The sequence below is a fragment of the Sander lucioperca genome, chromosome 14 (genome assembly GCF_008315115.2).
Source record: "Sander lucioperca isolate FBNREF2018 chromosome 14, SLUC_FBN_1.2, whole genome shotgun sequence".
In the NCBI taxonomy this organism is placed as follows: Eukaryota; Metazoa; Chordata; class Actinopteri; order Perciformes; family Percidae; genus Sander; species Sander lucioperca.
In genome coordinates, this window is record NC_050186.1 from 4614177 (window position 1) to 4636212 (window position 22036).

At 41.5% G+C, this 22036-nt stretch overlaps 1 protein-coding gene and 1 long non-coding RNA gene across 3 annotated transcripts; one reads left to right on the forward strand and one right to left on the reverse strand.

Annotated features, from left to right (window-relative positions):
• Window positions 1–944: 944 nt before the first annotated feature.
• Window positions 945–20048, forward strand: LOC116062836 (zinc finger and BTB domain-containing protein 7C). 2 transcript variants are annotated; one of them, XM_031317574.2, is made up of 4 exons: window positions 945–1148; window positions 17006–17743; window positions 17878–18551; window positions 19345–20048. In XM_031317574.2, exons 2-4 carry the CDS (start codon window positions 17033–17035, stop codon window positions 19958–19960), a joined length of 2001 nt encoding a protein of 666 aa, XP_031173434.1. In that variant the 5' UTR covers window positions 945–1148; window positions 17006–17032; the 3' UTR covers window positions 19961–20048. The 2 variants fall into 2 exon arrangements, with proteins under 2 accessions (XP_031173434.1, XP_035847343.1); XM_035991450.1 differs by lacking the exon at window positions 945–1148 and adding an exon at window positions 10394–10818.
• LOC116062838 lies at window positions 15443–19960 on the reverse strand. The gene is made up of 2 exons (XR_004108110.2): window positions 19876–19960; window positions 15443–15531 (listed from the first exon to the last, which is right to left on the reverse strand). It is a non-coding gene; the product is annotated as an uncharacterized LOC116062838 (long non-coding RNA).
• Window positions 20049–22036: the final 1988 nt, after the last annotated feature.

The window sequence follows — 22036 nt, forward strand, 5'->3', positions numbered from 1 at the left end:
ATATTGATCAAAGATGCTTTGAATGAGATTTTACAAGCATTCATTTTCCATAATTCAATTTTAAAATGGAAAAAAAACATCCAACCTTTATACACTAACACTGCTAAAGATAATAAAGCTAATGTATTTTTCTTTACTGGCCAAAAGTCACAAAATCACATCATTTTGTCTGAGTTATTAGACCCCATGGTGTCTACTGCTCTTGTATCACCTGATATGACACTTTCAGCAGCATTTACATAACTGATTACACCCTCTTATTATATTCCCATTACGCTGCATTATGGGCTTCAGAGCAGCACAATGGTTCTTACGTTTTGCCATGTACAAGCTGGTACAGTAAAGCACACACCCAAATACACTCTCTATCACAAAACCTTTCTTTGACTCTTTTCATTTCTACCCTGATATTTCTTTTGTTCGATACCTGATATGAACCCCTCTAGCTCCTGTTTGGCACAAGCAAAGACCCACCCACTGGTTCAACCCTGCATTATACTGCAACAACCTCTTCCCCACTCGTCCCTCTACCCTGTTTGAAATCTCAGGGCAGTTGATCATCAGCCTCAGTTTGGCTGTTTTATTACCAGTCTCAGTGTTTCCAGCTCTTGCTCCCGACTTGGCCTTTGCCCCAGCTCTGTAGCCTCATCTCTGGTTTCAGAGCTTCAGGCCCTGTTCAGGTCAACCAGCAGCCTTTCAATCCTCCACCCCCTCTGTCCTCCAGCCCCAGCACCAAGGCTCAGCTCTGCCTATTCCCAGCCATTACCATACCACCCAGTCCAAGCTCGCAAGCAGGTTTTCAGGCTTGGCCCAGTGAGTGTGAGTGCGTGTCACTCCCCTCCCCTAAGCACAGGTGGACTTCGTAGGGAACGCTGCCAAATACTTTTGGTTTAGTGGGAGGGAGGGGTGTTGGCTGAGGCTGGTGGGTGTAGCAGTTTTTGTTTTGTTGTGTTTCTTAGATAACCGTTTCGTGGAACGGTACCTTTTCACTCCTCAAAATCACTGACACACCTTCAGAGCAAATTTGAGTCTCTGTCTCGCCTGCTCTCACTTTCACAAGTTTGCCAGTGCTGAGACAGTGTTGAGTTTCCTGACAGGGACTGAGTGAATGAGCGAGGAACTGAAATCAAAACTTCACTTCTTAAAAGGTCAGTTACATCTTACTGTCTTTTTTTACTTTCTTTTCTTTTGTTTTTTCTTCTTCTCCGTTGTACTATTTCAATCATAATGAGAGGTTCATATTTTCTGTGTGTTGTGGCAAAATTTCAAAGCAAAGAGCTGTCGGCTACTCACTGAGCGCCAGAATCAGACTAAAGGATGGCTGACCTTTTGTAGAATCAGGTTCCCCTGTGTTCCCATTTTAAGTTGCAAATTGCTCCACGTCTCAAACTTTTTATAATAAGACATAGAGTAAAAAAAGGGATGTTCAGCTATTCTCAGTGCTGTACAGTAACTTTCCTGTGTGTGTCTTGCAACAGATGTGCTCACAACGAATGCCTCCCCCTTCACATAACAGCAAGCGAAAGCTGGAACAGATTTTAAAGACAGATATATATATATATATATTTTTTTTTATATATATATATATATATATATATATATATATATCGCAGCAGCAGCTTGTATAACTAATGATTTATTGTGTATTATCTAGATCTCTAAACTATATTTGTCTTCGTTATCATCACAATTCTGTCACCAAGAAGCTGCCTGAGTGGTTGTAAGATTAAATGTAGTACATGTCACATCTCTTAATTGGCATGACAGTATTAAACTATCTGACAAACGGGATGACATCTGTCTTCTAGGAATCTATCTTGAAATTCACTTTTATTTTCAAATGAGAAATTCATAATCAGTTAGTGATCAATTTTATACTTCAGATTCAGTTTCTCTGTGCAACACATGTGGGGGCAGAGGTGTGACATTCAAGATTATTTCACTCTTCCTGTCTGTGACCCCGCTACCAAATAGCATGAGTAAATGTTAACCTTTAAGAGTATTATAAAAGGGTGATTATGTGCCAGCTAGTGCATTGTTCCATCTTCAGATCTAAGATATTATACTTGAATGGTTAGTAAAATTATCAAGCTATATGTCAAGTGTCTTTTTCCTTTTAGTGAGAATGACATTGTCTTGGAGCTTTAGTGGTTCATTTCAAAGAATCTGCCAATGACTACACATTTAAACTTTTATATAAACTAATTTCAGTTCATGTAAATCATTTCAGTCCCCAGTTGTGGTCTAAAAACAGGTACAAATCTGATAACACAGCTTTTCAGCAGGTGAACTACCAAACAAAACTATAAAAAAACTGAATGAAAACCTTTTAAAACGACTAGAAATACTTTACATGTATAGAACAGACATGCTTCACCCTGAAACCTTTATCAGCCTTTATCATTAATGAATAAACCACACACACACAAGCAGAACCTACAGAGCTCTCTTCCTGTCACAGTGGCGGTTAGATGGGGATAAAGTGTAGAAGACACTACCACACCTACTCTCGTCACACACCCTCCTGACTACAGCCCTCTGTCTGCCTCTATCTCTCTCCAGGATTGAACCTGTTCCTTGCAGGTCTTTTGTTACAGGGCTTCTCTTACATTAGTGTGTTCAACAAACATTACATTCATGTTTGTACAATCTCACCTATAGTATACTGTATATGATAAGCCAATATTCAATATAAAGAAAACTATCTTTTCTATCTATCTCTAAATGCATCCTATAGTGTGTGTAAATGTGCATGTGCAAAGTGCAAAAGTACTTGATTGATAACATTTGAATGTGTCAAGTAAATGAGGACGTAGCTTAATAATTGCAAAATGGTGCAATGTGTTCATTATGAGACTGACAGAGTGAATGAGTCCACCCGCCTTCTTCCCACCTGACAGTGTGTGGGCATGCCCATGTAACAGCATTTACACAGCAATACACAATCTGATTTTAACCCCCCATGACACAGAGTCATCTTGTCATAGTTCTCTGAAATCAGTCTCAAATGCCCTGCTTAAGTTCAGGTTAATGCAACGCATGCAAGTTTGTACGTATACAATGGCCGAGTAGCTGTTTGTGTGTGCATGTGTGCGTGTCCGCCCTCCTCCGTAGGATCGAGGTCCAGGTTTTGTGTGTGTGTGTGTGTGGAGTTGGGCTGGGTGAGTAAGCCGCCCCTCACAGATGAATAGAGGATGGGAGGAGGCTTGAAGAGGCTGCCGTGGGTGGGAGGCCCGAGCCCTGCCAAAAAAGCTCCTTCTGTGGGATTTGTGGACTTTTGCGTTCCTCACGAAACGCAGTGCCTTGCTCAAACGACAAAGCCGCCAGGGAGGCAGGCACTCGCACTCCCAGAGGTCGGCTCGATCTCAGTCTCTCTGCTTTTCAAACTATATTCTTTCTTTCCATTTACAATTTCTCCATTTCCTCAATTCTCCTCTTTTTTCCTCCCTCTGTCCCTGCTGCTGCTTTTCATCACGCGTCAGTAGTTTTATTTAATAACGTGATTGATTACATTCACATACTTTAACAGGTACGTCACCTGGGAGCAACATCCTGCCCCCAACTAACTCTTTAGCAATTTTGAGAAACTACAGCCTGACTTTTGTAATATTAGACATTTATTATTATCAATGCATTAGTTTATAACATACGTTTCGAGGTATATTTTTATTTTAAAGTCTTACTTAATTGCAACACACCAGCAGCTACAGAGACCCAATTACCTCACAAATCACTTTTCATTTTTTCACTAAACTATTATTTCATGAATTCCTTATAATACTATAGCACTTAATTTAGCATAATATTTACTAATCACAGTGGATATGTCTCTTGCAGTGGTTTTTGTGTTCGCTAGCAGTGTCAAAGTCATCAGAAAAATATTTATTTGTGATACATTTCAACAGCTAAAATGTCAGTGGCGACCATAATTTGTATTGTGCAATGAAACATTTTACATATACAATGTGGGTGTTTCCTGAATGTTACCTAGATAATAGAAAATAGGCTTCTGTGACCAATGGCAACCCACCTAGCCTCAGACGAGTGACAGTAAAGAGAGACATGATTCTCAGCTTTGCAATCAGGCAAAATTATCACCTAGTAAATAAAAAAAAATGTAAGCTCTACTTTGTAGAACAGATCTGCAGGAGACAGAGTTGAATGTCATTCAGCATCAGGGTGTTGGATGAAGCAAAGAAGAAAGGGAAAAAAAGATAGCACGATTTCATAATGTCTAAAAGAAAGATATGGGTTGAATAAGTGGGTCCACCCACCTGTGTGTGAGAGGCAGCGAGAGAGAAAGCGGGGCTGGATGGCAGTTTTAGAGACATGAGTGTGTGGGTTAGGCTAGCTGGCCTGCTTATGCTATCTAATCACTGGGAGAGAAAGGAGAGCAGCATGCCTTGATCCACCCACCCACCCCAGACAAACAGCAGTTAGCCTGCTAAGTACTATATGTGGTCGCCTGCAGCTCTGGGCTGTACATGGGGGAACAGAGATAAAATGTGACAGACTCTGTAGGTAACAGACATTCAGCACAATTGTGTCTCATTCTGTGGCGGGGAGAAAGAGAGATGTGTCAATCTGGAAGCTACTATGGGTCACGACTGCATGTGAGAGAGTGTGTGTGTGAGTGAGTGTGAGACACGCTTGGTATGTGTCGCTGGTGAACAAGTTGGCCATACTCCAGCAGGTTTCAGATAAGAATACAACTAATGAGAGTTCATTCACTGATTTTTAACCCAAATTAGCTTTAATTAGTTTTAACCTAACCACTGAAAATAAGTAATGGATTCATTAATGAAACTCAAATATACACCAGTCAGGTAGCAAAAGGATACATGTATGTAAAAATGTTCTTTGTCTAGGATTATTAGCAGCCTTGTTAACATGAATTATGTTACTGCTGTGTTGATTTCATGGCTTCTCTTTTGTGATTTGGCACAGATACAGATTAGTTACCTGTGTGATACCCGAGCGGGTGGGATAAGATTGGGTGTGAGTCCAAAAATAGTTGACCTACGCATCACACTTGTGTATTTGTGAGTATGATAAGCATTTGGTTGAATGTGGTCCGCCACCTTATGTGTGTACGTGTGTGTGTGTGTGTGTGTGTGTGTGTGTGTGTGTGTGTGTGTGTGTGTGTGTGAGTGTGTGTGTGTCATGACAGGCATCTGTCTCTCCTGCCCTGCAGCCTGACTGGTTTTAATTAGGAGGTGCCAGAGTGCCCGAGGGCTCTCCTGCTGATACACACACATACACATGCGCACACACACACACACACACACACACACAAACATGCATACACACACACACACACACACACACACACACACACACACACACACACACACACACACACTACCTGAGGGCAGACAGAGGCTGTCCCGCCAAGGCTGGCCTCCTTCTCGTTATCACCATAAGGAGTTGTCCTCATTCACCCCACGACCCTCACAACACACAGACACGCACACACACAAATATTCACACCACGCAAATCAAATGAACACAACACAATACTGACATTCACTCAGAAGCAGCAACGTGGAAGTGGTGGTTGGGAGGTTTGAGTCTTTTTACATTTAGTTTGCAGTTTCGGATTCAGAATACATTTCAACGTAATAAATGTGGCCTTAAACATAAAGAATAATCATATTTGTCTTCAACAAACATCATCACAGACATTCGGGATATCCTCACACATGGCAATGTTATGGCCACCTGTGAAACACTGTAACTCTGACTCCTTCAGTACTCGCAGCTCTAAATATGCAGATTGTGTACTTTTCCTCCCTTCTGGCAAAGCTTCCAATAATGATTAGGATGTTTGAAAAAAAGAGAAAACAGTAGACGGTTAAAGGCAAAAACAGACAGGTCAGCAGAAAGGAAACGCCCTCAACTCACTCATCCGAATGGCATGCTCCAAGGTGAGTTCTAATGACCTGACAGATAGGTGTGTGTCTTTGTGATTGAGAGAGGCAGAGTGTACAGTAGGTTGCACACAAGCCTGCCTCCCGCTCTGTGTTTAAGCAACATTGCATCTGTGTGTGTGTCTGTCTCCGTCCTTGGACTGGAGACAGGGGGTGTAGACCTGGGAGGCTGCTGCAATGCTCTATCTCTAGACTGTGGGGGGATGATTGCCTCCCTTTCCTGGTTCTCTCCCACACCAGGCCACAGCTGGCCTCCGACACATCAGGGTAAAGGGCATAATTCAGGCTGGTTGTGTTTTTTTGTCTCTACAGTTATTAATCCAGGAAAGGTCTGGTACATACTTCCCTGAACTATTTTTTCACGTTATTTTGCTATGTACACATTGCTACATAACTTGAAACCTGTTGTGAGCTTCTCTCTCTAGTTTTTATTTTCATTACGGACACAACTACTTCTGCTGCTATTGATGTGTACAAACGAGTGCAGGAATACGAAAGCCTTCCAAGAGATACTGTGTGAAAATGTGTGCAGTTATTCCAACAAATCCCTTCAAATTAAACCACCAAATATGTAATTTGTCCATGTTGTAAAATACATCATATTTATAAAGTGGTATGGTTAAGCTTTGGTTAGGTTTACGCATTAAAACTTTAGGGAAAGATCATGTTAAAATGACTACTTCGGTGGCCGTTTAGCTCAGTTGGTGGAGCGGGCACACGTGCGGAGGATTGTTCCTCGACGCGGGAGGTCCGGGGTTCGGGTCCGTTTTCCCCCCTCTCTCTCCCCTTTCATATCTCTCTCGCTTCCCTGTCCAATGAAGGCAGAAATGCCCCAACAAAAAAAAAAAGACTACTTCGTTAGGCACAGGCACAGAGGCAAAGCTATACGTCATGATTGCTTCTGGCTTTGGTTGCGATATGAAAGGTCAGCGGCAACGAGGTCAAAGTTGAAATCATTTGAACTTTGAGCGCAGCGCAATTCTGGGTGGTGAGCTACGCCAAGGGTAGAGCTTCCTCCAAGTTGTCTCCACCGCTCCCCCCATAGGAAAACAATGGCACAGCCAGCGCAGAGCGGTTTTACCGCAGATCATGTGTAGGCAACTTTAAGGTTAAGGGACATTCATTGTCATGGTTATATTAATAAACATGTGGTTAAGGTTAGGGGACGATTGAGGTCATGGTTTAAAAAAACGACGGTTAAAAACGAGAAACAAATAGCTGTCTACCATATTAAAGTGTATGTTTTATTGACCTATCCATCAACCACTGACCTCCTATACGTAGACTTTGTCGCTTTATAAGCAAGTCACCTGACTTCCTTTGCTCCCGACAGACAAGACTCATCATTACTACGGCCACTAGAGGGCTTTGTCACTTGAGCATATGATGTAGCCTGTAGTGTGTATTCTCTGTACCCGAATCATAACATGTGATGCCTTAACTCCTTTGTGGATTTGCCTGCCCAGGGACTGCTGATTTTGAAATTTAGCTATTGAGCTAATTCTGGAACAGTCAATGACTGTCCATTGTCCCTGTTAAATAAATAAATAAAAATAAACATATGTTGTTTTGGGGCAGTTCCTGAAACAAAACAACTGATGATGAGGAAAGTCTCCATTAGCACCGAAATTTAAACAGTTATAGCTTCCCCCTTATAGAGTAGGTAGTGAAGGGAAAACCTTTTTTCTAATAATATTAACAGCATTAAGAGATCAGCATTCAGGGATACTAGGTCTCTTAACCATCAAGGAACTGAATTCATAATATGACAAGCCTGTGAGTGCGTCCTTTTGTTTTACTGACACATAGTGCTTTATGGTATGTGGCTGTATTGCTGCTACAGTTCAGTTTGAGATATTCTAATCAGTTCTTTTCTGAGAGAAATCTTACTGTGTTTGTTATATTGTACAGCATCAAAGTCTCCATGACATCAACTTCATGTAATGATGCTTCACACCTCATCCCCCCCTCCAAAGTGTCAATCTGGTGTCCTGGAACGTGTATCCTGCTGGGCGAAGCAGGTGGCAGTAAACAGGTACGTTGAGATGCCAGACAGACAGACAAAACAGATGACTCTTACTCAGCCCCTTGAGTCCTCGTGTTTTGTGACTGTTGGCACTCAGACTGAGCGACAAGACACACCACGTCTTGGTGTAGCCTAAGACTCACAACAGACTAAGGGGGGAAAGGAAACAATATTTCGCCTGATGATTATATACTACAGAATGATAAAACACTGAAGCACTAAGATCATTTTTCTTGCTCCTTAGATAATAATGTAATGGATTTCATGGTTGTGTAACAATATATAAAACTGTTGCAAGCATAGTCATCATGTAAATCTGCCCTATTAGCCATAAGGCATGCTGTACTGTGTGCACATTGCAGTTGGGCTGAATCACTTATGAATTTACACCCCAAAATGAGCTGCAGAGCAAATCAGTGTCTTTTACACATTGCATGTCTGTACCGTTACCACTGGTTTGTGCCTATCATGGCATATGGCAGTTTGCAGTACAAGAGCCTGCAGTTTTAGAATTAGGAACAAAGTAGTCCACACAGGTACCACTTACAGTGTGCTGCTATGACGGCAACGGCGTGTTTAGAATAGATAGCCAATCTTATAAGATGGCAAATGTTTTTCTGGCCGTCTGGCTGGCCTGCTAGCAGTTAGTGGCTAACCCTGTTTATATATACTAGATGCCAATGTGAGCTGGCCTCGGCTCTCACCCTGTACAAAACAGTGTAAACCACCAGGGCATGAACTGTGGTTTGCTTTAGTCCATGTTTTCCTCAAGGGGAAGTGGGCATAGCAGTCTGATGTACACTCTGATGTCTACTTGTTTGTAGAGGTTAACTCAACACAATTTGACTGCTTTCACAGTCATTATGATTTATGGATGGTTAGAAATATTTAGGTAGATTTGAAGGTCCTGTAACCACTAAGATAACAATGGCTGACTTCATAGTCTACCTATATGAATGAAAAAAAACTGCTCTTAATTGTTTGTTAGATTATTAAATTTAAATGTATTGTCTGTACCACATTTTTGTTTTTAGGTCTGTCAAACAAAACACAGTAACCTTTAAGTGTAAATGATATATAACTCAGAAGTTGAAACCTTACTATTATTCCTTAATTTAAATTAAGTATTACAAAGGGCGTGGATTATTAGTGTCACACAGGAAAGCCCAATGGCTGTTTTAGATACTGTGAATGTGCTAAGTCATAACATTTGGCCCGTCTGTGAAAGCAAAGGAAACACTCTCTTTCAGTTTTTTTGCTGTGTCACACACACACACACACACACACACACACACACACACACACACACACACACACACACACACACACACACACACACACTTGACACACAACCTGAGGAAGCAGTTTTGTAAGCCATGCTCTGTACCATTAAGTTTTGTTGCCACCAACTTGTTACAGCAAACTCTCCACATTTTCTTGACGTTCAATATCTCCTCAAACACCTGCTAAACAGGCTTCCTCTTCTACACTGAAGTCTATACAGAATGGCTTATTTCTACACCTTTCTGCATTAACTTCCTCCTACTCCAGATAGAGGTAGTGGTGTGATCACCAACTGTTACCCTACTTTGGCGGCTTTCTGACTCAAAACGGAGCTTATGCTCTCTTCAACCTGGTTTTTGAAACCTTGGTTAAAAAAGAAAGAAAGAAGAAAACATTTCAACAAAAAGGAAATTAACACAGTCAGTCGCTTGTGGTATTTTTCAGCATTTGTGGTTCAATTCTGTCTCAGATATCGTCAGCTTTTAAGTAATATTTCCTTTCAAATTAACACCACTGACTAAATCAGCCAGTTTTAAAGGGTTCTGAATATAAGGTGCCGCACACCAAAGTGTGTTAATGCGTTTTCAGTAATTAGTCTGTTGTGACTGAGTGTTTATGGGGGCTACACTTAACAGCATTTTACCCTACATTGTCTGAACACATACACAGACGTCTCAAAGAGCTTGTTCAATGTTAGTTTTGATTACAGAATTTAGTTTTGGCAGAGTTGAAAGAGAATAGCAGGGCTCCATTTTAAACAGGTGCAAAACTGAAACTAACTGGCTTTAAGTTGCAGTTGTTTTTTCTGCTTCTGTGTGACTACTTTTAAGTCATGTATATATCTTCATCTCAGCTTGAGACTAACCAACAGAGGTGCACAAAATAGTTTTTCAACTTCTCTCTCTCATTCTCCTTTCCTTTTTTTACCCTGCCTCAGTCTCCCCAAACAACCCCTTCGAGTTTCTCTGCCCCGGTCCCTTTATACCAAAAATCCACTCTAACACAACTAAAAATTCATTTTGTCTGACCTAAATCAGAGGGTGTCTGCGCCATGGGCTTATTACACAGTGCGCTTAAACTTGTGTTGTGGAGGAGGATGGGGTATTATTATCTTCCAGCTACCCACCCTGCTATAAAAACTAGTGGTGCGACATCTCCTCAGCGCAGTGCTGCTGCCCTCCCTCCCTTCCTCTCACTCTCTCGCTCGTCCTATGAGCCACACACAACAGTGAGCCTGACTCTTAACTCCACACTCTGCTACACAGACAGACCCAAGAATCACACTCTGCTCTCCTCTGTTGCGCTGCTTTTGCTCCTCTCCATTGGATATTCCTCCTTGGGTGTTTTTTTGTTTGTTTAAATGTATTTTTGTGAATGGGCATCCGTTGCCGGTGTGAGGAGCTTGTGAATGGACTGACTGCCTGGCTGACTGACTGATTGACAGACTGGCAAAGAGAGAGGCAGCTACATTTCAATTAAAAAGGGCAATGCTGAGAGGTCAAGTGAGGAGCAAGAGAGCCTCTTAGTAGTCTGGAAATACATGTGACACGTGACGGGAATCAAGAAACTGAAGGCACGGTAGGTGATGGGTGCTGAGAGCTGTGGAATGCTGGGGAACGTATCAAGACATGTGTGAATTTATGTGGAAGCCAGAGTTTTGAAGTATGCACATGGGTGTGTGTCTGTGCGTATATGTCTATAATAATTTGTCACATTGTTTCAGAGTGTGGGAACAAGCTTGCACTTGTGCGTTATGTTACAGTGAGCACACGTGCAACGCTTTGTGTCCTTTTTTGTGTTTAGAAGTGTATATGAGTGTTGTAGCCTACTGCTGTAGATCCTAAATGTCTTACAAGGTGCAAACAGGTCAATAAAGTCGCTTAATGACTCATGCTATTTCCAAAATTCTACAGCACAATATTTACACTACAGCGTAAATATTGTGCTGTAGAATTCTGGAAATAGCATGAGCGTTTATAGCTTCACAGCACGTCTTGGAAATGTCAAACATAGTAGTTTAAGTGGGCTTAAGTATGTGTTGAGTCTCCAACAGTAATTATACATTGCACTTTTAGATATTCCATATCTATATGACATTCTTCTTCAAATTCAAAACACTCAGGTAATTCATAAAGATAAATGGGATGTTTGTGAGTTGGGCCAAAATAAAAACATGTTATGGATTTGAGGCTGAGCTGTAAATTACTGTTTACCACAGGCTTTTTGTCAGCCAGCTTATAGTAGTCCTATTACCTCATGTAGTTACAAAATTCAAAAGTATTACCATTCAAATTGTTTACCAGTAGTTGTTTGTCATTCACGTATAAAGATTAGTTTGTACTCACTAAATTCTAAACTTACTAAATTAAAACAATTGTTAAAAATGCAGGATATAATTCAGTGTAAGTGGGAAATTAAATACAGAAAATCAGCTGCATTTACAAATGTAAAATAAGGGTATACTTTATGTTGTATTGTATCGCTGCTTTATCAGATACTGGAACGTTTGTTAAGTTACTTCAAAAGAGTACCTGTAGTTAAACACCTACTCAACAGGCTCACAAACTGTGACAGGAAATTCATTAAAGATCAATGTCATACTAATAATAGGTTTGCTTAATCACACATTGTAACTCTGATTATATCTCATTAGCTGCAGTCAGTTTTCAACCTGCACCTGCCAGTGTGTAGTGTACTAAAGGCTTTTAACTTTTTAATCTTCAACATGGTAATTCATGGAGCCATTTTAAAATATCAGAAAAATACAGATGGATACATTTTTAATCAATGCTTAATTATGAAATTGCAATAATACTGTATTCCTCTTTCAAGAATTTTTTTTATTTTATATTGTACCATTCTCGAATACAACTTTTTCTGCTCACTTGGGCGTCTTTACTCGGACAAAACAGAGATGTAGAGAAATATAAGTATGTAGAATAAAAAAAGAATCTGTCCATTGGATGGAAAATAGTTTAGAAGTAACATTCTTAATCACTGAGCCGATATTCAGCAGTGAACCATAAACTTTTGTTTACTTTGGGGGTGAGAGAGATAATGGTGTGTAGCTGTGGGCCCCCCTGAAGGCTGGAGAGATGACACTTAGTGCCAACGGGCTCTTTAAGGAGCCGCGCGAGTTAAATTGGCCTCCAGATCTCTTAAGACCAGACCCAATGTTTTCTTCAAATATTTATCATACTTACAATAAATATAAGTATTAATTAAAGGCATACATTATTGATTATCTTCTGAGGCAATTGTAGTGAACAATTTCATTGGTACACCTGTTGAAACATTTCAACAAGAATCCCTCTTAAAGTGAGGTTATGGTGCTAGATTTTACAAAATGTATTGAACTCGCAGGCTGATTTTCTACCAAAATGATAACATTTAATATAAGTCAGTCTGTACTGTTTTATAACAGTGTAAATGTGGAATAAATGTGCACCAACTCTGTGTAAACTTCCCATAAATAAGTTCCAAGCGACCCTGAACTTTTAAGCAAAACTTGTGCAGTTAAATGCTCAAATTTGGCCTTGACATTTCATCATTACTGTAAAGATAAAAAAAAAAAAAAAAAACAGCCCATTTTGTGTAACTGGCATTATATACGGTTCACCTGCTCAAGTTGACAGCAATTAAGATTAAAAACTCTCCCTCTGCGGCCTATAGGCTCCAGACAATTGTCATTTAAAACTCCAACCAAGGAAGTATCTCCTGGAGAAACTGTGTTTTACTGGTGATAATGGACTAGCTTACACAGTAGGTCAAATGAATGTCTACTCCTAATAAGGGGGTGAATTTTGGCTGTCAATACGATAAATTATTGGCCGTGCAATTGTCCGTCTGTGACAGTTGTTTAGCAGGTGTTTGCTATGGGCAGTTGGTGACAGGGGTAAACTTTGGCTGCTGGTGATTTAGCATGTGGGTCAGGTGGATGCACTGGCCTGACAGGGATAAACTAGGCTTTGGGTGTTGTAGCTTACAGGCCAAATGAGTGTCTGCCTGTGACAAGGGTCAAGATGGACATTAGCTGCTGATTTGTGGCCTGAGCGGTCAGGGCTGGGGACAAGTTAGCCACTCTACTCGGGGCATAATGATGATACAGCTGCAACAGGGACAGAGAGGAGGAGGAAGAGGAAGAGGAGGAGGAGGAGGAGGAGGATGAGAGGAGGAAGAGGAGACTGATTAGGTGGAGGAGGAGGTGGTGGTGGTCAGAGCCCAGAAAGCAGATGAAGTTCCTGGGAGAAAAATGACACTGAATGAAGGTGACACATAATTTGGGGTGGGAGTGCTGAGTTGAACGTGTTAGTGACTAAGTGAGGCAGGAGAGGAGACGTGGCCGGTACAGGCAAGCCGAAAGAGAGACAGACAGAACGGCAAGACTGTCCATTAGAGGTCAGTTTAATAATTTAGCTGATATTGATCCCGGTATGAATAGTTTTTACGCATGGAACTGAAATGCTTGTTCAGTAAATTAATTCAGTGATGCATGTGTGATGAACAGAAATAGGTACTATAGCTGATGATTGCAACAAAATATGATTTTCCATACGTATTTATTGAAAAATCATGTCACCTAATAATGGCAGATTGTTATAGGCTGACAATAATTTACTGAGTCAATTTTATCAATAAAGAAAAAAAGTTGGGTTGTCCTTCCATGACTTTACTGGAACAGTAAGATGGATAAAGAGCCAAATGACTTAAACAGTAATTATCAGAGCCCTTTCACAAGGCGTCCACACCCTGGCTGCTCTGATGGGTGGAGGGGGTCGGGGGTGGGGTGTAAAGGGTTAAGACTGTTTGGCTGATGAAATGTCGCTCCAGGACTTTGTGGTGGGAAAGCTGTGCCCTCCTCCCCTCCCTGTCTATGTGGCACATCCTCCTTAGATCCTTTCCACATTGTAATTAGGGGCCGGCCGCTAAGAGCTAGCGTTAGCTCGTGGCAGGCAAACAGTGGGACCAGAGGGGAGTGGTGCTCGCTGGGGCACCAGGCGAACAAACAGCAACAGCAGCACGTGTTTCATAGTTCCAGGAGTGGGTGGGATGGATCGAGAGCAAACGAATGACAGTGGGTTCACCAAGCCCTCCCAGTCAGACTCTTTTTCTCTCCCTTTTATCCACTCTGTGTTGTTCCAAGCTCTGCACTATTGTTTGCCTTGGCAGGCTGTTACAGGGAGGGGCCCCTCCGCTGGTGTTTGTGCAACCTGTTAGGGAACTTTTAGGGCCATCTGATCGCTCCCTTCTCTCACCTTCTACCCAGGCTATTACTTTTTATGGATGTTGTATACATGGTACATAATAGAAAAAGGATATTGTTCTGTCTTTGTAGAGGCAACATTTTTCCAGACAACAAAATCATTGAAAGAAAGTACCTGAGCTTATAGTACAGGATTTACATTACACTGTAGGGTTTGTATGAAATTCAATACAGATAGAATCCCTTTTTCCATTCATTATTTCTGTTTTAAATATACAATTTCATCAGCAACTTTCTCCGTGGCTCTTTTGTTTCAGTGTTCCCATCAGGGTAGTTTGAGTTCTGTGTAGTAGGTCTGTGGGCCTATATCCTATACCACCACCCCCTCTATAGACATTTTAATTATGACCACACTGTATCAATGGAATGAACATAGCAACAGTTACCTAGCAACAAGATCGACAAGAATAAACTACATGTAAGATTGGTGTCCAAGTTGAATACCTGCAGGTGAACTAAAGGATTTTCTGAAATAGTTTTTTTCTCCTCTGGTGTAATCCCCTGCAGCACAAAGCCAAGACACTCGATGCGTGTGTGTGTGTGTGTGTGTGTGTGTGTGTGTGTGTGTGTGTGTGTGTGTGTGGCTTTAGCCCTGGTCCATTTAGAGCCAGTCAACAATGCAGCTGTGGTAAGCGGGCCCGCTTCAAAGTATTTATCTACACATGCCTCCAGTGACCACCAAGTGTGGACGGCTAAGTTTAAGCTCTATTCATAGATGTGAATGAATGAGCACCCTGCCAGAGGAAGTTTTATCACTGTAACTGTAAACAACAGCGCAGTGAATCAACAGGTAGGAACTCAAGAAAAGTGAACAGGGATTTGTGTGTGAAACAATATCGAGCTCTTAAGTCACCGTGCTGTAAATCAAATGAGTGCAGAGAGGATAGACTGCATACGTAAGCATTTTGACAGGATACAGTATCTAGAGTACAATCTGACCTCTTTTGTCGTTCTCTTCATTTCTCACCACATCCCAATCACACGTCGTATTGTTCAAATGAAGGTATCAGCTTGCTCCATGCTCATATCTGGTAGAGACAGACAAGAGGGATGGACGTTATCACAGAAACTCTCACGCACTTATCACCAAGTGTCAAACAGAACAAGGAAAATATTATTTCAAGAAAAGCCTGTTTGAAGTCTTATCAAGATGATGGGTTTCCCTAACTCACACTCGCAACACGATCCTACAAGAATTTGTGATGGCACATTTAAGACAAATATTACCCGATATGATGTTTGCTCAAAGTGAGACATGCTGTATTTACCACTTGTTGCCTTTGGTGCACAGATGGCACACAAACAAGCATGCCTACAGTATATTTTAATAAAGCGAGACTCACTCATCATCGTTAACAATATCGGCTTCGGTTAAGAGCCTCTATCTACTTAAATATCAACGCTTTTTGAAAATACTTTATCTAGTGAATGCTGCTTGTCATCAGTGACACCGAGCTCTGGATCACATGTCACTCCTAATGCACTCTTGAAATCAATGTTTTACATTAATGAACAGTTTCATTATTTGCTTTAACACACCCCCATCACCTTCCTGTTGGCACTTCCTCCTCAGGAGAATCCCTGTTGCAAAACCAAGTGCAGCTTCATCCCTGTGATAACTAAAATATTTATGATGCTGGCGTTCGTTTGCTGAGGGAGTGAGAAACCAACTATGTGGATTTGCTTTGTGAAAATTACTGAGACCAGCGATCATCCAATAGCAACAGGAAATCAAAGAGAACATGTTCAAACGAATCACTGTATTCTGCAGGTATTTTCAGATTTCTCAAAGACTCATCTGTCCATGTGACAAAAAAATACTCAAATCAGCTGCACAATAAGAACTTTTATTTTTAAACTTCTTTGCCAAGTTTATTGTAATCCAAACCAAGATGGTACCTTTTGACAAATGTCCTTGTTAATTAGTTAGGCTTTATTTATTCAGGAAGTCTCATAGACAGACCAGAGAACAAATTGTACAATATGAACATTCTTTTCATATTTTTTGTCTGTTGTACAAAATAGCTTTTTTTGGATTAGGAAATAGTGTTGCAACTCTGGAAATGTGTTAAAAATATTTTTTAGGTGGCCAGGTTGGCTCAGTGGGTAGAGCAGGCACACATATATTTAGAGGTTTATGCCTCAATGCGAGGTCCAGGATTCAAATCCGACCTGTGATGATTACCTGCATGTCAATTAAAGGCGGAAAAGCACAACAAAAAAAAATCTTTAAAAAAATATATATTATTTTTTTAGTGTGTGACAGACTGAATACTCTTTTATCCTGACAGACTAAAGAGTCTCAATGGATTTTCAAAATACCTTCAAAACTGTTGTAAGTGTTAATGACGTCACATGAGAGGCACAACCCTAAAGACAAGACTATTAGTAAAACAACACAAGTGAGGATGAGAGCAACAGAGCAACATGTGGGTCCCACAGAATTATGTATTTTTCAGTTTGACCATATTTCACAGTTCACTGTTATTTCCTTCTTTCTAGATAAGCAACAGAGTCAGAGAGAGGAGCATGGTTCATCACAGAGAAGAGGACCTGATCGGGATCCCCTTCCCAAATCACAGCAGTGATGTCCTCTGCAGCCTCAATGAGCAACGTCGTGAAGGGCTGCTCTGCGATGTCATCCTCATCGTCCGTGACCAGGAGTACCGCACCCACCGCTCCGTTCTGGCCGCCTGCAGCCAGTACTTCAAGAAACTCTTCACAGTGGCCAACGCTGACGGCGGGGATCACCATCAAACGGCGGCCGTGTACGAAATTGACTTTGTGGCTCCAGACTCTCTCACAGCCATCCTGGAGTTTGCCTACACCTCCACTCTGACCGTGACGGCATCCAACGTTAAAGAGATCCTGAACGCAGCTCAGATGCTGGAGATTCCCTGCATCATCAACGTTTGCCTGGAGATCATGGACAGTGGGGGCGGAGGCAGCGGAGGGAGAGGGGAGGAGGGAGAAGAGGAAGAGGAGGATGCGGAGGAAGATGAGGAGGAGGAAGAAGAGGAGGATGAAGAGGAGGATGAGGGGTCGAGGAAGGACGAGCAGGAGGATGAGGAAGACAATGTCAGCGAGCGGTCCTTGCAGTCCTCGGAGAGCAGGGGGGGGCAGACGACTCCGGGGACGGAGGACTCGCCGCCTCCCAGTACCTCCACCTACCACCAGCAGTTTGAGCTGCACAGAGAGTCCTCGCAGTCACAGTCTCCAGACACCGTGAGAGGAAAACAGGTAGTTCACTGGATATTTTCTTATTTCTATTACTGATATTGTATTTTCAAGGCAAAAAAAAATAATCTGACTTTAAATGACTATTTCTAAGTTCAAAAGGCTGATGAAAAATATACATGCATCTTGTGTTGCAGGAGAGTGTGGAAAGTCGGGCTTTGAAGGATTTCTCTATCGAGTCTCTCCTGCAGGAGGGTCTCTACCCCCGTATGTCAACACTGGACAGGAGGGCCAACTTCTCTCCTCTCCTCCCAGGCTTCTACCCCTCCATGTGGGCCGCAGAGTTCCCAACCTTCCCCAAGCAGCTCCTGGACCCCAGCCACCACCAGCATCCCCACACAGGAGCCTCACAGCAAAGCAGGCTCCCCCACGCCTTCCCCAAATCTGCACCGCTTGAGGCTTCCAGGCCCCTCGATCTAGCTGTGAAAAGAGAAATCATAAAGGAGGAGATGAAAGAGGAAATCCCGCTCAGTCTGCTCCACGGCAACTTCCTGAAGGAGTTTGTCAGCTCGGGCCTAAGCAGCACCATGAACGCTGGGTCAGTGCCGTCAGAAGGTCACGCTCTGGGCCCGTTAAAGGATGAAGCCGACTTCCGGTCGTACCTGAGCTTCCTGAGTTCCGCGTCCCACCTGGGAGGGCTGTTCCCTCCCTGGCAGCTGGAGGAGGAGAGGAAGATGAAGCCCAAAGCGTCGCAGCAGTGTCCAATCTGCAACAAGGTAATCCAAGGAGCTGGGAAACTGCCACGACATATGAGGACACATACCGGGGAGAAACCGTACATGTGCACTATCTGTGAAGTACGATTCACCAGGTATGTGAAGCAGCACTTCTTCTCACATCATCATTACTTCACTAAAAGTGTTTCGTATTTAAAAAGCCACACAGAAATCAACTTGAGATCTTCCTGTTCCTGTGCGTTTTGACTTCAAAGCACGAAGTTATGTAAAACTGCAGGGTTAACAGAAAAGTACCCCATGCTCTTTTGACAGAGGTTAATATTTTTTCATCAAATCTCAATATCAAAGAGGTTAAAGTGGAAAGCCCCCTCCACTGGTTTCTTTGCATTAGTGATATCTTACTCACCAACATCCTCCTGCATTGGCATATTTTCCACCTGTATTTTAGAGCAGAACTGCATCATCTTTACTGACTTTTTTTTTTTTTTTTACTTTTTATTTGTCAACTTTTTCACATTGTACATCTGAAGTCCTACGGCAGAGGACTAAAAAAAAAACTAGGAAAAGAGCAAAAAAAAAAATGGGTTATGCAAAATCAAAGCAGCATATATACATCATATAGATATACATTACATATCTCTCTTTTCGGCAATGTAAACAGGCCATTTCCCCCATTTTTTCTCTCCCAGCTCTTTTTGGAGCCGTATAGAATAAGTCATTTGTTCGAGTAGGTGTAGGTGTTTAACAATACCAACAAAGCCAGTACTTTGTAATAGCTTTCTTACCCGCAGCCAACAGGATCTTATCTTTACTGACTTTTAAACTCACTTGTATCAAACAAAATCTAAAAGGGCAAATAAATGCAATGTTGTCAACCTTTCCACCCACAACACACTGTATGAAAACAGGGTTTTGTTCTTTCCTCAGACAAGACAAACTCAAGATCCACATGAGGAAGCACACAGGTGAGCGCCCCTACATCTGCCTCCACTGCAACTCCAAGTTTGTCCACAACTACGACCTAAAAAACCACCTGCGTATCCACACGGGCGTCCGTCCGTACCAATGTGAGCACTGCTACAAAAGTTTCACACGGTCCGACCACCTACATCGACACATCAAGAGGCAGAGCTGCCGCATCTCCCGCCCCCGACGAGGACGAAAGCCAGCTGCTTGGCGGTCCACACCCACCAGCAACTTCCTGTGCCCCCCCACTGCTGCCACCAACCGGTTTGAGGAGAACGGGTTAAGCCCTGCATACCAGGGAGTCAAGAGTCACGGACTTGGGGGAATGCTTGGCAACAGGGGTCTGGGATTTAAGAGCGGGGACGGCGCGAGCAGGGAGAGCAGGGAGGAACGGCGAGCAGAGGGGAAGCATGTCGCAGAGGAGGAGAAGGCAGGAGCAGGGAGGCAGAGGGGAGTGTTTGCCTTCGCTCTGGCTGGAGAAGAAGTGCTTACCCACTCTCCATTTTATGCTGCGACCTCTGAACCCTGGACCATGAGACTGGAGCGTGCTCCACCCATCCCTGAGCCGGCCAAATGAACTGTGGTCTGTAGAAGAAAAAAAGACAAGAAAGAAAGTCTCTTTAATCTCTGTGTCTGTTCTGCTTCAGGAAGCTAAAGCACCTTTTTAAAAAGTGAAAGTGAGATCAATGAACTTTTTGAAGTCTGCTGATGTGGCAGTAGTAAAACAGACTTGTTTCTTTTTTCTTTTAGAAAATGCAGCCTAATTAAATAATTTCACAGATGTCATGTTGAATAATTGTTTACAAATATTTTGATAGCATTTAAGAGGAGGCAAACAGTTTGACACTGCTAACAAGGAAAACATATCGGAATGCTGTTCTATATATTATTTGCGTTATTTATCTACAGGGTTGTCTAAAATACTATTAATTCAAAGACTACATAATTCTATGTCCTCTGAATTGAAGCAAGATGAGATGAGGCTTTTATGAAAAGTATTCATATGCAAGGAAATATAAATCTATAAATCAGAGCAGGACCTATTGCAGTTGATAAAATGTTGAATTAGTGACTATAATGAATGTAAAACAAATGACATGTACAAAATAATCAAAAAATGTATTGTAGAAAACGGTTATTATAACATTTCAGTGGAGTAGACATAAATTATTACAATACAATTTAACAAAATGCATAAATAACCTTCATCCAAACAAATTACAGTGAGTTTTATTTTGGATGGTTGTGTTTAAGTGTTAAAAAAGGACCAGTGCTTTCAAAAAACCCACTAAAAATGGTTTATCACAGGAGGGCGTTGTCTGGCACATGTCCTGTACGTATGTTTGATCCTAACATGGTTATTTAATGGTATTCCAAAACAAGGGGAACCCACTTGAAGTCTGATAAATCAGGACATTTGATAATGTGTTGTAATCCTTTCACTGCCTTGTTCTGATTTAAGATCCTCGTCTGCACTATTGTACATAGACAAAAAACTTTTTGGCCATGGTGGTGTTAATTACGGTTGCGTTGATGAAAAAAAAAAAATATATATATATATATATATATATATATATATATAGATCTTAAAAAGGCATCTATCCAAAGATGTGTACTTTGATATGTCACAGACTTGAATACAACTTTGTTCTAATGTTTATTGTGTCTTCACATGATGTACATTTCTAACTAATCAACTGCCGCTTTAGCTACAGTATGCTTGTGTTTTCTCTGCTGCAACAAATCAAGAGGGTTTTAGCCCTGTTTTTCATATGTTTATCTTTGATTTGTGTATAAAGAAGTTCAAAAATGATTTGAATTGAAATGGGAAAGTATTTTCTTGCTATTTATGCATATTTAAATGAATGAGCCTTGGCTATATTTTGCAAATCTGTTTTATAAAGACACTAAATGTAAAACTTTGCTCTTCTTTGGTAGTATTACTTTCAGAAAATAACCATGGTGTGTGTGTGTGTGTGTGTGCGCGTATGTGTGCGCGCGTGTGTGCATGCGTGTGTATGTGTATGTAGCCTATGTATTGTCCTATTTTAGTGAGGACCAATTTGAGATTTAGACATTGATAGTGATGAAGGTTTTCGAAAGTGAGGACATTTTGTCTTCACTTCTTTAATGCATTGCTCGAGTTGAAAATTTTGTTTTACGGGGGTTGGGGTTATGTATAGTTGTGATGGTTAGGGTTAAGAGCAAGGTAGTCTGGATCAACTGAAGTACATTTTCAGGATAAAGCCTGATCCGGCCCGTGGCTCACATGCAGTTAACTTTAACTCATTTAATATTTTCTGTGGTGTGTTAATATTTTTTGCAGAGGCACGTTCACTGCGTCCGGAATTTAGCGCCACCCAAGACAATTGTGATTGGTTTAAAGAAATGCAAACATCTCCTATAATGTATGTGTGGAGGGGCCAGACCTAACTCTGAAATACATTGTCAGTGAGGATCCTGCAAGGTAACATTAGATATTTTAACAGATTATAACAGTTTGCAACTATTCCATATTTTAGTTTGGCTAAATACACACTAGGTAAAAAAAAACACTGTCTTGGTTCTGATAGGTGACCAAATGGTTTTCTTCCCATAATGAGTAAAGTTAACCAAGTATAGAGTTGGTACTATATTAAAACCAAACTGGGTC